The sequence below is a fragment of the Leucopleurus acutus genome (assembly GCF_964270905.1).
Source record: "Leucopleurus acutus genome assembly, chromosome: 2".
NCBI classification, from domain to species: domain Eukaryota; kingdom Metazoa; phylum Chordata; class Mammalia; order Artiodactyla; family Delphinidae; genus Leucopleurus; species Leucopleurus acutus.
The window spans coordinates 154,495,498-154,508,578 of record NC_139143.1 but is presented as its reverse complement, the minus strand read 5'-3'; the positions used below and the strand labels follow the sequence as shown (position 1 = coordinate 154,508,578).

The 13,081-nt window shown below is 54.2% G+C and overlaps 1 protein-coding gene across 1 annotated transcript; it reads left to right on the top strand.

Annotated features, from left to right (window-relative positions):
* Nucleotides 1-4,827: 4,827 nt before the first annotated feature.
* LOC309974719 (protein BEX1-like) lies at nt 4,828-5,223 on the top strand (the record flags this gene model as incomplete). Its single annotated transcript, XM_082859424.1, has 1 exon — nt 4,828-5,223. The coding sequence occupies exon 1, from the start codon at nt 4,831-4,833 to the stop codon at nt 5,221-5,223; it is 393 nt and encodes a 130-aa protein (XP_082715550.1). The 5' UTR covers nt 4,828-4,830.
* Between the last annotated feature and the right edge of the window lie 7,858 nt (nt 5,224-13,081).

Below are 13,081 nucleotides of genomic sequence, written 5' to 3'. Positions count from 1 at the left end.
CAGAACATCTGGGTTCTGCTTCCAACTCTTTCCTTTGGCAGCCTACATCCTGTCTCTGGACCTCAAAATTTCCATCTGTTACATGAGGGCAGGCGTGGTGCTCAACCTCCCTAGACGTAAAATCCTCTGGCTGTAATATTACAGGGTTTTGTGCCCCCAGATTCAACTCAGATTCTCTCAAGACTCTACTGCTCCTTGGGTTGAGTCAGGCCACCAAGGGGGAGAGGGAGCATTCTGCATGATTCGTGCTTAACTTCTGTACTGACTCCCCCTGGTGGCCTGGAGGGTAACTGCAATTCCTGACTTGCTTCCTGTGTCCTCCTGGGGTACTCGGCTCCTGGGGACCATCTGGTCTGAAAACACGTGTATTCACTCACCAAATACCCTTTGAGTCCCTCCTCTGGACCAGGCCCCTTGCCGAGTACTAGGAACCCTATTTCTATCTGTGGAGGCACTCACAGTCCAGTGGAGGGGGGGTGTGGAAATGTACGGAGGCCCACCCCAAAGCAGCAAGTGCTGTGACTGGGGTATGGACGTCCCATGGGAGTGCAAGGGAACCTTCCTGGTAAGTCTTCCTGGAAAGAGGGACGTCTGAGCCTAATCCTGAAGGATGAGGCAGACTTTGGCAAAAAGGGCAGGGAAGGGGGGGTACGTGCTCCTGGTAGAGGGGACAGCACAAGCAAAGGCCCAATTGTAGGAGGCAGGGTGAATCGCAGGTCGAGAACAGGGTGGTGTTGTGGACTGGAGATGGGACCTGTGGGCGTGAGCTGCAGGGGAGGTGAGCAGGGACAAGCATTCCTTTGCTCAAAAGTATTTATTGACTACTGAACACCAGGCTAAATTGTGAAAGGCCTTGAATGACATTCCCAAATCCCAAATTTCCCTTCCTGGGCCCTGGCCTGTGTGCCCCTAACAGTTATGATAAGAATTTGTTTCTAAATTTAGTTAATTATGTTTGGTTTCCTCCGTCTCCCCTTGGGGATAGCTGCACCAGAAGGAGTTGGGACAGGAAACTGGCCTCAGGACTGGGACTAGCCCCAGGGACAGTGCAGTCCAGGACAGGTGAAATAACAAGGGTGGGAGCCAAGGACGTGTCCTGGACAGCTGGCCTCTCCATCTGGCCTTTGCTCTCTCTCCTTGGCTGCCTGTGTCTTGCTAAGGGCACGAGGTCCAGCAGCCTCAGTCTGCCCAGAGCTACCCTCTTCACCAGTCTCTGAGGTTGGTCCCACGTCTGGACATGTTTGCTCCTGAGGGGAAGGTGTTTGTAGGTCTGGAGCCAGGGCTGTTCTCAGGCGTGCCTGGGCTGGCTGAGGGCAGAGGCTGGAGGGGAGTGGCTGAAGGGGCCGCAGGGCAGAGAGGACCCTTGGGGCAAGAGCTGTGTGAAGGAGAGTCCCAGAACAGGGAGGAGGTGATGTCTCAGCCAAGAGGCAGAGCCCTACGAGTGCAGGGCGAGTGGAGGGCCCGGACCGCGGGAGAAGAGGTCCTGGTGGAAGGGAGACACGAGGGAGGCCTCATTAGCTGCCTGATTCCAGTGGGCCGGAGCTTTGCTCACATTGTCTCATAGAACGCTCCAATCACCTTGTGAGGGAGGGTCACGCCCCCATATTGGGGCTGGGTTTGATAATAGTGGCGCAAGCGCAGAGAGCTTAAGCAAGTTCCCGGAGGTCACACAGTCAGAAGGTGGTGCAAGGTGGTGCCGTTGGTATAAGACCTCAGTGTGTCTGACTCCCCAGTCGCTTCTCTTTGTGGTAAGCCACTGTGACTCTTTGCATTTCTTTTTTTTTTTTTTTTACGCGGGCCTCTCACTGTTGTGGCCTCTCCCGTTGCGGAGCACAGGCTCCGGACGCGCAGGCTCAGCGGCCATGGCTCACGGGCCCAGCCTCTCCGCGGCACGTGGGATCTTCCCAGACCGGGGCACGAGCCCGTGTCCCCTGCATCGGCAGGCGGACTCTCAACCACTGTGCCACCAGGGAAGCTCTTTGCGTTTCTCGCTTCCCTCCTTTCCTAGGTGCGGTGAACCACATCCCTCCCTCCCTTCACGTGCTGTACTTCGGTCTAGAACATCATCTCTTCTGTCCATATTCCTTACCTGGTGATATTCTCATTTTTTTCAGGTCTGGGTCCTATGTGAAAGTTTCTTTGATCCTTCCAGGTAGATTTTATTTTACTTTGTCTATCCATCCATCATCCATCCATCCTCCCCCATCCATCCCTTTATCTCTTGACTTGTTCCGGAAAGATTTCTGGCCTTCTGGGTAGAGTTAGTGGCTGCCTCCTTTGTGGTTCCACAGCACTTCGTCCAACAGGTGAGCACCACCACACTTGACTGCACGTACTTGTTCATGTGTCTGTTGATCCGCCGGCCTGGGTGCTCCCTGGGGGCAGGAGTGGTCTCTTTCTTTCTGTTCTTGGCATTGCCCAGCAGATTCTGTCTTCCTGTCCACCTCATCCTGACTCTTCTTTTGCACAGAATTTGGTCTGTTCCTCAAAGAGAGAAATTTCAATGTCTGGAATGACTTTGTGTTGAAATTAAGAGGTTTGTGGTTTTGTTTTTGTCTTTTTGGTGTCAAGAGAGACACTTCCAAAAAGCTGCTGTGAGATGGGAGAACTGAACTGGAGGTACTGCTATGAAGTGGTTTCGTTTGCTTTTCCCAGGACCAGGGGATGATGCTGGCACTGTAGAGAATTCTGGACATTTTAGGGACCCTGCACTAGCCTTAGCAGCCTGGGTTTGGTAAATCTTTGCTCCAAACTGGTGGCTCATGGAGGGATGCTTGGGCATGAGCCAGTTCTGGATGGGGATGGACTGAACATCAGTCAGTTTTTTTCTGTTATGTTGTGGTAACAGACACACTATAGCATGCCCCAAATAGGGGCTCTCCAATAATAAGTTTATCTTTCGCCCACATTATATTTTGTCTGTGGTGGCTGTGGGTTGACTGTGGCTCTGTTCCATGCATCCTTTTTATTCCAGGATCCTTGTGAAGGAGCTGTCCCTACTTGGGACATGACATGCTCAGTACAGAGAGAAAAAAAGAGAAAGGGCCGAACCACACCATAGCTCTTCACTCACATTCCACTGGCCAGAGCAGGACAACAGCTGAGTCTAATGTAAACTTCCCATGGGAGGCACTGGAAGCCAATCAGGAGCAAGAACACAATCTATTGCAGGTCAGAACCATCCTGGGGACTCAAGCCAGCTCCCTTCCAGGGAGCTGTCTTATTTCAGAGTCCAAGTCTAAAAGTCACCTCCTCTAAGAAGCCCCCCGGGATTGACCCTCCGAGTCAGGATTGGTGCTCTTCTTCTGTTCCCCCATGCCCTTTTGTTTTTCTCATTCCATACCAATCATGCTGTGTGTGATGTCTGTTAATGTGTGTGAATCTCCAGGCAGCAGCCGGCTCCTGAGAGTTGATAGCATGCACCTCTTCCCAGCTCCATGGTCAGGGACATCATGTGGGCAACTTGAACTTGGCCAGGTTGGAGTATTTACATCACAGAAAGTAATAAATGCTACAAATAAGCACTAGTTTCCTCCCGCAGAGGCAGCAAACACTCGCCATCAGCCACTGCCCTGGAGTACGGACAACGTGAGGGCCAGGTGTGCCGTGCTCACCTCTGCCTTCCTATAGGGTCTGGCGGGGCATCGGCTCTTCCACAAAGGATGACTAATGGCCTGAGTGAGGGGGGGAATGAATGGGTGCGTGTTTGGGTAGTGGGATAGAGCAGTGAATGAATGCATGTCTGGCTGGATTGGAGTTCCCGTCTATGTCTCCCTGCTCTTCCCCTGGGATCTCCTCTTCCTCCCTGTGCTCATTGCCCCAGGGGAGGTATGTGACAGGCAGAACACAGAAGGCCTGCAAGCCTTCCTGGCCTTTGTTCTCCAAGTCTCTGAGCTTGTGGAATTGAGAGAGTTTACAGACGAAGTAAAGGGGAGAAGAGGGATCAACAGAGTATCTTGAAGAAACATAAAGGGGAGTAGAGGAGAAGCACAGCCAGTCCTGTATGTCCTAAGCGGCTTTGCTGGGAGGTGGTAAGAGCCTCAGGAGGAAGGGCTGTGGGGTGCAGCCAGGACACAGTGCCCTGGAGGTGGCCAGACATGCAGGGTCATGTCGGGGGGGCCTCAGATGCAATCAGTGTGGGCCAATGCCTTGCCCCCACCCCGCAGCTTGACGTCATGTGATCCCCGAAACGTGGACTGACCCCAGAAACGTGGGGTAAGAAATTAGGTTATAGGAAACAAAGAAAGTGACGTTTCTTGCCCCCTTTACTCCCAGGCTGGTTCCCGAGATTGACACCTGAGGTTTATACTTGCCACTCACGAATGATTCAGATCAGAGGTGGGCAAGTGTTTTGTGTGGAGCGCCATATAGTAAATAATCTCAGCTCTGCCGGCCACACGGCCTCCTTCACAACTGTGTAACTCTGCCATTGCAGGGAGAAAGCAAGCACAGGCATACGCACATGAACAACGCGCTGTGTTCCACTAAAACCTCATTTATGGACACAAATTGGAATTTCATGTAATTTTCATGTGTCTTAAAATATTCTTCTTTTGATTTTTTTCCCCAACCATTAAAAAATGTAAAAGAGGGCACACGTAACCGGCCCGCGCCAACTCGCGCATGTCCCGCGCTCGTGTTAGACCCGGCCGTCGCTCGCTCCCTTCTCGGCGGTCCCTGCTCCCGGTGGCCCTGAGGGAGTGCAGGCCGGGGTCGGCCCCCAAGAGTACGAGGCGCGGGGGCAGCAGCTCTGCGAGTGGGAGTGTCGCGCGGCGCACTTGCGGCAAAAATCAGGAGGAGCCGGAGACAGCGAGGATGGGCCCAGGAGCGATGGTGTCCAAAGAGGAACAAGCAGTAAGAAATCCCTACATGGAAAATGCCAACCAGGAGAATGAAAACACTGATGAAAAGGGGCGAGATGCTAATAAAGGAGAGCCTTCCGCCCTCCCTTTGGAAGCTGGTGAATATTGTGTACCTAGAGGAAATCGTAGGTGGTTCCGTGTTAGGCAGCCCGTCCTGCAGTGCAGATGGGACATGACTCAGAGGCTTGAAGAGCCACAGGCAAGGATGAGAGAAGAGAATATGGAAAGGGTTGGGGAGGAGGGGAGGCAGCTGATGGAAAAGCTGAGGGAAAAGCAGTTGAGTCATAGTCTGCGGGCGGTTAGCACTGACCCCCCTCACCGTGACCGTCATGATGAGTTTTGCCTTATGCCTGAAACCTGATGTTTTCCCTGAAGTTAGTAGGGAGACACACCTGCTTCCTAAACTTACATGTTTGTGACGTACCTTTGTTGTAAACCTTTTGGTGTTACTTGTTTCTTGTGGATCTCCTGTTACCAGCTTCTAATTGAATGTTGTGTTTCTGACCCAATCTGTAAGTTTCTGTCAGCAGGAGAGTTTTACCTATTGCATGGAGAGATGTTCTTTATATATTGTGAAGTTAATAAAGCAGTTTAAAAAAGAAAAAAAAAATGTAAAAGACAATCTCCACTCACGGGCGGTGCCGGATTTGGCCCGTGGGCTGTAGCGTGCCGACTCTGACCCAGGTGACTGGGTGTGGGGAAGAGCTAGTCCATCAGCAAGTCGGTAGGGTAAACACACCTGGGCAGGGGGGCAGAGAGCACACTTGCCTGGGGGGACACAGCATGAACCTGTCTGGAAGGGGGACGCCGCTTCCTCTCTCCCTCTGCACCCCCCTCCCCTCAGCCCTGCTCTGGCTCCCGGGCCCTTGTGCGTTCTGCAGTTGTCCATGGCGCTTGCCTGCAAGAAGCTGGGCCCTCCGTGGGCGGGTGGCCGGGCAGCTGGACTCCGCAAGGCGGGCGGGCAGGCCATGTTCAGTCTCCGGGAAATGAGTGTGGACGCGGCTTGGGTCCCGTGGGGCGGCCCACCCTGGTCTGCCCAGATCAGGTTCCCGGCGGCGTCTGAGCACTGTAAACACGGCGGCTGGACAGGCCACCTCTCCTGAGGCCCACTGAAGGCGGCCCTGCCCAGGGGGAAAGCAGGATTGGGGCTGACAATTTGACATAAACCACGGGGCAGTGTCCGGCGGCTGGGGAAGCCTCGAGACCCCCTCCCCAATGCTCCCACGCTCGCTCTCGAGGCAGCTGCTCCCAATTACCTTCTCCTGTGGAGCCAGGGGTCTTTGGAATGGGGAGGCTCCCAAGAGATCCCCTAGCTACCCCTCCTGGTAGAGGTAGGGAAACTGAGGCCCAGAGAGGAGCAGACACTTGCTTAAGGCCAGGCAGGGGCTAGAGGCTCGGTCACTAACTTCCCAAGACAGGGCTCTGGATCCCTCTCACCCTCTCAGGGTGACCTAGAGAAGAAAGTCTCCTGGGGGGCACCTGGGACCCTGTCCCTTAGCCTTCAGCTGCCCCCTGAGGGGAGGGAGGTTCCTTTGGACCCAACCAGAGCACTGGAGTGGGAGTCAGGGGCCTGATCATCAAGCCCAGCACTGACCCCTGGGGTTTAGAATACTCACTTCCCGCTGAGGAAACAGACTAGGAGTGGTGAAATGACTTGCCCAAGGTCACCCAGCTAGTCAAAGAGGGAACCACAGTTCAGACCCTGGCCTGTCAGGTTTCTAAGTCTGTGCTCTTCATCAAGACACCTGGTTTCAGTCCCAGCCCTGGACCTGTGGGGCCCCAGGCAGGTCCATGCCCCTGGGCCGCTGTGGGTGGCCTCCCAGGGCTCTCCAGTCTCTTGGGATGCTGAGCCTGCTGCCCATCTGAGGGTACCTCGGCTGGGGCTGAGCTGGTGGTCTGGATGCGCTTATGCAAACCCCCACGCCTCACCTAGTCCCCTGACGTCGTGGGAATCTCATGCCTTGGGGCAGGTCTTCCTGCCCAGGACCGGGTAGACTGAAGCAGGGCAGGCCTCAGTTCTCTTTCCCGTCTTGCCCCAGGTCCAGTGACTGCCAAGGCGCCTCTGTCACACACAGGCAAAGCAGACACGTGGGCAGGTGTGCTCCCTGCATTTACATGCATAGAGGAGTGGACATGGGGAGTACAGGTAATGAACACCTACTGTGTGTCAGACTGGTAAATGCTTGACCCATGCCATTTCTCGTGCGTCTTGTAGCCGGGCAGCTGTTCCCATGGGAACCCAACCATGGTAGATGCAGGCATGCGCACGCTGACCCGAGTGTGCGATCAGGTGCACAGACGCTCGCACGCACCAACACTCATAGCCGCTTGACGTGCACATCAGCTCTCGTGTCCAGGTATGAGGACACACCTCCCACACGTGCATCCTCTCTCATCCTTTTCCACGGGCAGCTCTGGCCAGCGTGCCGCCACCTGGACTTGGGATTAACAGTCTTCTCTGGGGTCTTTCACCCTCTTGTTCTTGACATATTTCAAAGTTCTATTCAGAGTTAGATCTGAGCGTGGGGAGCTGGGAGCCCTGAGAGTGGAAAAACAGGCGATTTGGAAAATTCCTGTCATTTTTGGGCTCTGTTCAAAAACACCCATGGGAGCCACGGTGGTGTCTGCCGACCTCCAGCCTTGGGCTGGCCCACTGCCGCGGGGCAGGCCTGCCGCCTCCCCTGGCCCGGCCCAGCCTGTGCTCTGACACCAAGCCCACCACAGTCTGGTTGCCTCTCCCCCATTGAGGGGTCCTGCTGGAGAGCCCGGTGCACGCTCAGCTCACTCCTTCCTGGAGACCAGGCCACCCCAGATGTGCATGCCCTACTGTAGGCTGACGGTAACAGCCGTGGACGCCGAGTACGAGCTGACTGCTCTCCGTGTTTAACACATATTACTTTATTTTCACCACAAACCTATGCAGTATGAACCTCGGCTATATCCATCTTACTGACAAAAAAACTGAGGCACAGAGAGATTAAGCCACTGGCCCTAAGTTACACAGCCAGAAAGTGGAAGAGCCGGGATTCACATTCCAGTGATCTGGCTCCAGAGTCACCGTCTTATTCACTCCACTGTGCTGCCCCTTGGGACACAAGGCAGGTTAACCTGGAGAGGTGCCAGGACCTCAGAACCTTAGGGAGGGCCAGGAGGAGAGGACTTGCACCTTTCGTGGGTCTACTGTGTGCCAGGCCCTGTGCTGGGAGTGCCCACTGGCCTCCCTGGCACCAGACTCCCCCCCACGAGCTATCCTTGACAGTGCAGTTGGAGGATCCTTCCCAAAGCGCAGATGGGCCCTGCGGGCTCAGCCCCTCTGGATGGTGCGGTCTCCTTCAGGGTCCTGAAGGGTTCCCGTGGGCAGGGCTGCGAGTGAGAACGCCGCGCCGACAGTCCTCTGAGGTCCTGCAACAGCCGTGGCAGCAGCCCCAGGAGCAGACGCATCTTTGTCTCCAACCCTGCCTGCCTGCCCTCCCGCCTGCCATCCACATGGTGGAAATGCCGAGGAACAAGGGCCTTCCTGTCTTCCCCTCTTTCCCCCTTTTCTAAAAATAAGCTGGAACCTTCCCCTCATCTGCCCCCAATTTTCTCCTGCTTGACCCCAACGACCCTACACCCTCAGATGAGGCCACATGTGTGCCCACTGCTGGACAGATGGGCCGACCCCGCGGTGCAGATGGTGGGAGCGGGGAGCCGGCCCTGGCCTCTGCCCCAGCCCAGTTGGCCCCTCCAGCTATGCCCAGAACAAAGCACTGAGCCAGCGCCTGGTCTGCGGGCGGAGTAAGGGAGAGCTAGTTTATAACAGGAAGCTCCACCCGGGTTTTATGAGCTGTCACGATAATAATAATCGTCACCCACATTTGTATACATGAAGCACTTTCACATCCGTGATCTCCTTCAGTGCATGCGACAAGTCCTTGAGGTTGGTATTATTGTTAATACTTAGATTGAGCAGATGAGGAAACGAGAGGGGTTAATTTACTTCCCTAAGGTTGCACAGCTGGGAAAGAGCAGGGCCAGGATTCAAGTCCAGATGCTCAGATTTAAAATTCTGCCCCCTGACACTCTCCCTCCCGCTTGCTGACGTCTGTACCAGGCAGCAGTTCTGGCGCTTTGTGCCCAAGGATCTTCACGCTTTCCTTTTAGCTGTTATTTACTGAGGGGCTTTGTGTGTGCTGGGCATTGTGTCTGGAACGGCACCATAACCGGGGAGGAAGGAATCTTTCTAAAAAAATGTTTATTGATGACACCCATGATTTTACAGAATGCCCACACTAACCCCATGATACAGGTCACACCATCACTATTTTAAAGGGATGGAAATTGAAGCACAGAGAGGGAAATAAAAACCCAGGACCACACAGCTAGTAAGTGGCAGAACCAAGGGTTCAAGCCTGAGAATGCAATCTCTAAAGCCCTTGCTTTTAACCGCTGTGCTCTACAGTGTGGGGAAGGAATTATTGAACTTATTTTGAGGAGGACACTCGGAGATGTAACTCAGCTTGCCAGGGCCATTCTGCAGGAAGAGCTGGCATCAGGGTTTGCATTGAAGGCTTCCTGATGCCAAAGTTTTTCTTCCGCAAAACAGTTCACGGTAGTTGGCATCATGTGCTTCATTTTAATTAATTAATTCGACAGCATCTTCCGAGTGTCCGCTCTGTGCCAAGCACAGCGATACAGGACACACAGGTCCTGCCCTCGTTGGCTTCTTGATCTAGCGGGAAATAGACGTGAAAATGGCAATTGTGGCTCAGGTGATAAACTGTTATTAGCCATAACAGCTAGCTTTGCATGGTGTTGATAGCTCACGGAGGGCCCCAAATAGAAATCTGGCCATTTCCATGTCTGCTGAAATGGTCTAATGGCTTCCCCGTTGCTGTAGCATCACATCTGAGCCTGGGATTCAAGGCCCCTGTGATGTGGTGGAGCCCACCTCTGCATCCCAGTCCCCGGCTAGCCCCCTGCCCCACTTTGTGCTCCAGCACTAGCAGCTGCTAGAAGTTCCTCCCACACAAGGGTGTTTCTCACCTCCATGGCTTCATCACGCGGAATCTCTGCCTGCAGTGCCTTTCCCGCTCCCAGCTTTCTCCTGGTTAACTCTTATCCTGCAAAACGCAGCTCAGATGGTACCGCCTCCCCAGGCTGGGTGGGAAGGAGTTTCCTGTTATTGGAGGTGTCTGAGCCAAGGATGGAAGATCAGGGCAGGGCGACAAATGACTTAACCTCTATGGGCCTCAGTTTCCTTTTCTGTAAAATGGGGCCAAGAATAAGCCTAACTATAGGAGAATAAAAGCCTTGCTAGGGGGAAGCACAGTAGCCTGTGGGGGCTAAGAGGAGAAGTATAAGCAGCCTGTGGGGTCCGGAAAGCTTCCTGGAGGACTTCATATCAAGGGGGAAGCTCGGTGATATTTTTATTAATAGCAAATCCTTACGTGGTACATCCTTTGTGCGGGGTGCTGCTCCAGGCCCTTTGCACATGTAAGGTCATCGAATCCTTGTGACGGCTCTATGAGGCAGGCCCCGTCATTATCCCCATTTTACACATTAAGAGATTGAGGCACAGAGAGATTAGGCAACTTGCTTGGGGTCACACAGCTAAGAAGGGGCAAAGTCTGGATTCTACCCCAGGCACTTGGCTCCAGCGTCCACACTCAAACCACCGTGTCATTATGAGGAGAGGAAGAGCGATAGGAGCGGAGGGTGGGTCCACTGCAACTCTGGGGCAAGCATCACTGTACTCAGATGCACAAAGTGGAACTGGTGCCTTCATATCTCCACGCTCCAGTGAACAGGCCATGCCCTCCGGACCCTCACAGGCCCGGGGACGCTTGCTTCGACTCCACTCACCCCGGGGCAGGGAAGGCCTCTCTGTGTGGGGCCCACCCAGGCACCTCCTGCTCTGCCTGGGCAATGGGGCCTCGTCTGGGGGGCAGTGGCTGGGCTCGCACCACCTCATGCTGATAACTGCCCATCGCAGGCAGAAGAAACATTCTTCTCCTTATTTCGCAGGCGAAGGAATTGAGGCCCAGAGAGAGAGCGTAAAGGACTGGGCAGTGTCCAAAAGGGCAACTTGAAGCTGAGCTTCTGGACTCGAAGGCCAGAGCATCTCCTTAGCAACGGGGATACCCATCATTGCCGTTTCCGGGCACTGCTACGTGGTGAGCATCGGATAGGAAAGCCTTTGTCAAAATCTCGTGCTAGGTCTGCCCGTGACACCTGTTCAGTACCTGGACACTCCCTTTCCTTCCCTCAGGAAATGAATGAATGAATGAGTGAATGAGCGTAGAAGTCACCTAGAAATGGGGCAGTTGCGGGGTGGAAGCTTTCTTGCTGCTGTGGACACTTCCTGCTCTGCCCCACTTGCTGACCTGGGCAGCTGCGAGCTGGTGGTGTCTGCTCAGCTCTGCCTGCTCTCCTCGCTGCCTCAGAGCTCAGAGCCCAGTGTGTTTATTCTTATTCATCTGACACCCCATCCCCCTACCCCCAGCCTCTCAGCTTCCACGCTGATGTGGGGGTCTGGGAGTCAATGGGGTTGTTCTTCTGACCTGGCCCTTGGACTCACTTCTGTTTGGAAGCCAGGGGGCACTGCTCAGTCTGTGAAGAGCCATGAAAAAAGTGACTCCCTTCCCTCCCCTCCCATCTGTAGGGGCTTTTCCTGCTTTCACAACACTTTTCCTGCCTGTGACCTAAGGAGATGTTCACAGCCCATTTTACCCGCGAAAAAGGCCAAGACAAATGCAATGACTTGCCCAAGACCCGAGCCAGAACTCAGGACCTTTAGCACAAAATCATGATGGTTCCCTGCCTCCCCCTCTCTCTCCCTCCCTCCTCTCTCCTCCTTTTCTTTCTTCTTTACACAAATATTTATGTGGAGGAGGAGGGGAATAGGAGAAGAGAATAAGTGGGTGTGATGGGGTGGAAAGAGTACTGGATAGGAGGCAGGAGCCTTGAATTCTGGTCTTGGCTTTGCCACTAATTTACTCTGTCATCTTAAACAAGTCGCTTTCCCTCTCTCAGCCTCGGAGCAAGGGGCTGCCACTTCCATCCTTATACCTGGGAGGCTTGTTGTAAGTATAAATTGAACGAAGCAATACTTTGTTCTCACATCTGCTCATTCACCTGACTATCCAACATCCATCCATCCATCCATCTATCCATCATCTTTCCTTCCTTCTATCCATCCTTCCACTCATTTATCCATTCATCCATCCATCCATCCTCCATCCACTCCCCCATTCACCATCCCTCCCGCCCATCTACCCATCCATGCATCCTTTGTGCCCCTGCTATACGCCATGCACAAGAGAATGACCATACCTTTTATGGTCTGGTTCAACTGCCGTCTCCTACAGGTCCCTTCCCTTGTGGAAACTGACTTCCCCTCCCTATTTCTTCCTGGACAATGTCGGTCCCTTTCGTCACGAGTCCTTAGCTGGACAGGGAGGTCCTGAAACGTGATGACTACAGCTGATCCATCTGAGCGTCCTCAGCATTACCCAGCCCTCAGCATCAGTGATTGCTCTCTGCGTTCACAGCTGTTGAGCCCAACTCAAATCGTAATTCATCCTCAGCTTTCTGGGACAGTTGGAACCAGAGTAAAGAGCCCGCATGGCAAATATTTGCCTCTGATACCTTCTTCCCTTTGGGATCTTAATCTTATTCTCGCTCCCTCTTCAGAGATCCAGAGAGATTGCCTCCAACCCAGGATTACACAGCAGGCATGGGGCGGTGGGCGTGGGGGTGGGGGGATGGGGGAGGGGGAAGAGATGAAGGAGGGGGATGGAGGAGAGGAGGATGGAGGGACAGCCTTGAAACAGGAGTCTGATCTTCTCACGCCAGTTAGTGATCCACATGGTCTCACTCACTGGGGAGCTGCCCGTGGAGACCTGCCACCTGGGCCGTCAGCTCTGAATCACTGACCTCCCTGTCCATCTTTTCCTCCCCAAACCTGCCCAGCCAGCCCAGCTAGCCCTGCTGTACCAAGGCCCATCGGCTGCGCTGTCCGGACACTGGGGTTGGGTGGGGATTGGACGGTGGGGAGTTTGTTATTTTCCTGCTCAGGCCTACTTCAGAGTCACCAGACCTCTGCTGGCTGGCTGGGCTGGCCCATCCTTTCCTGGTTCTGGCCCGCTGTGGCGGTTCCCAGCGCCCCTCTGAGTGACAGGGGTCAGGCATCCCCCCAGTGCCTGCAACATGTCACTGGGAGCTGTGAGCTGGCCGCA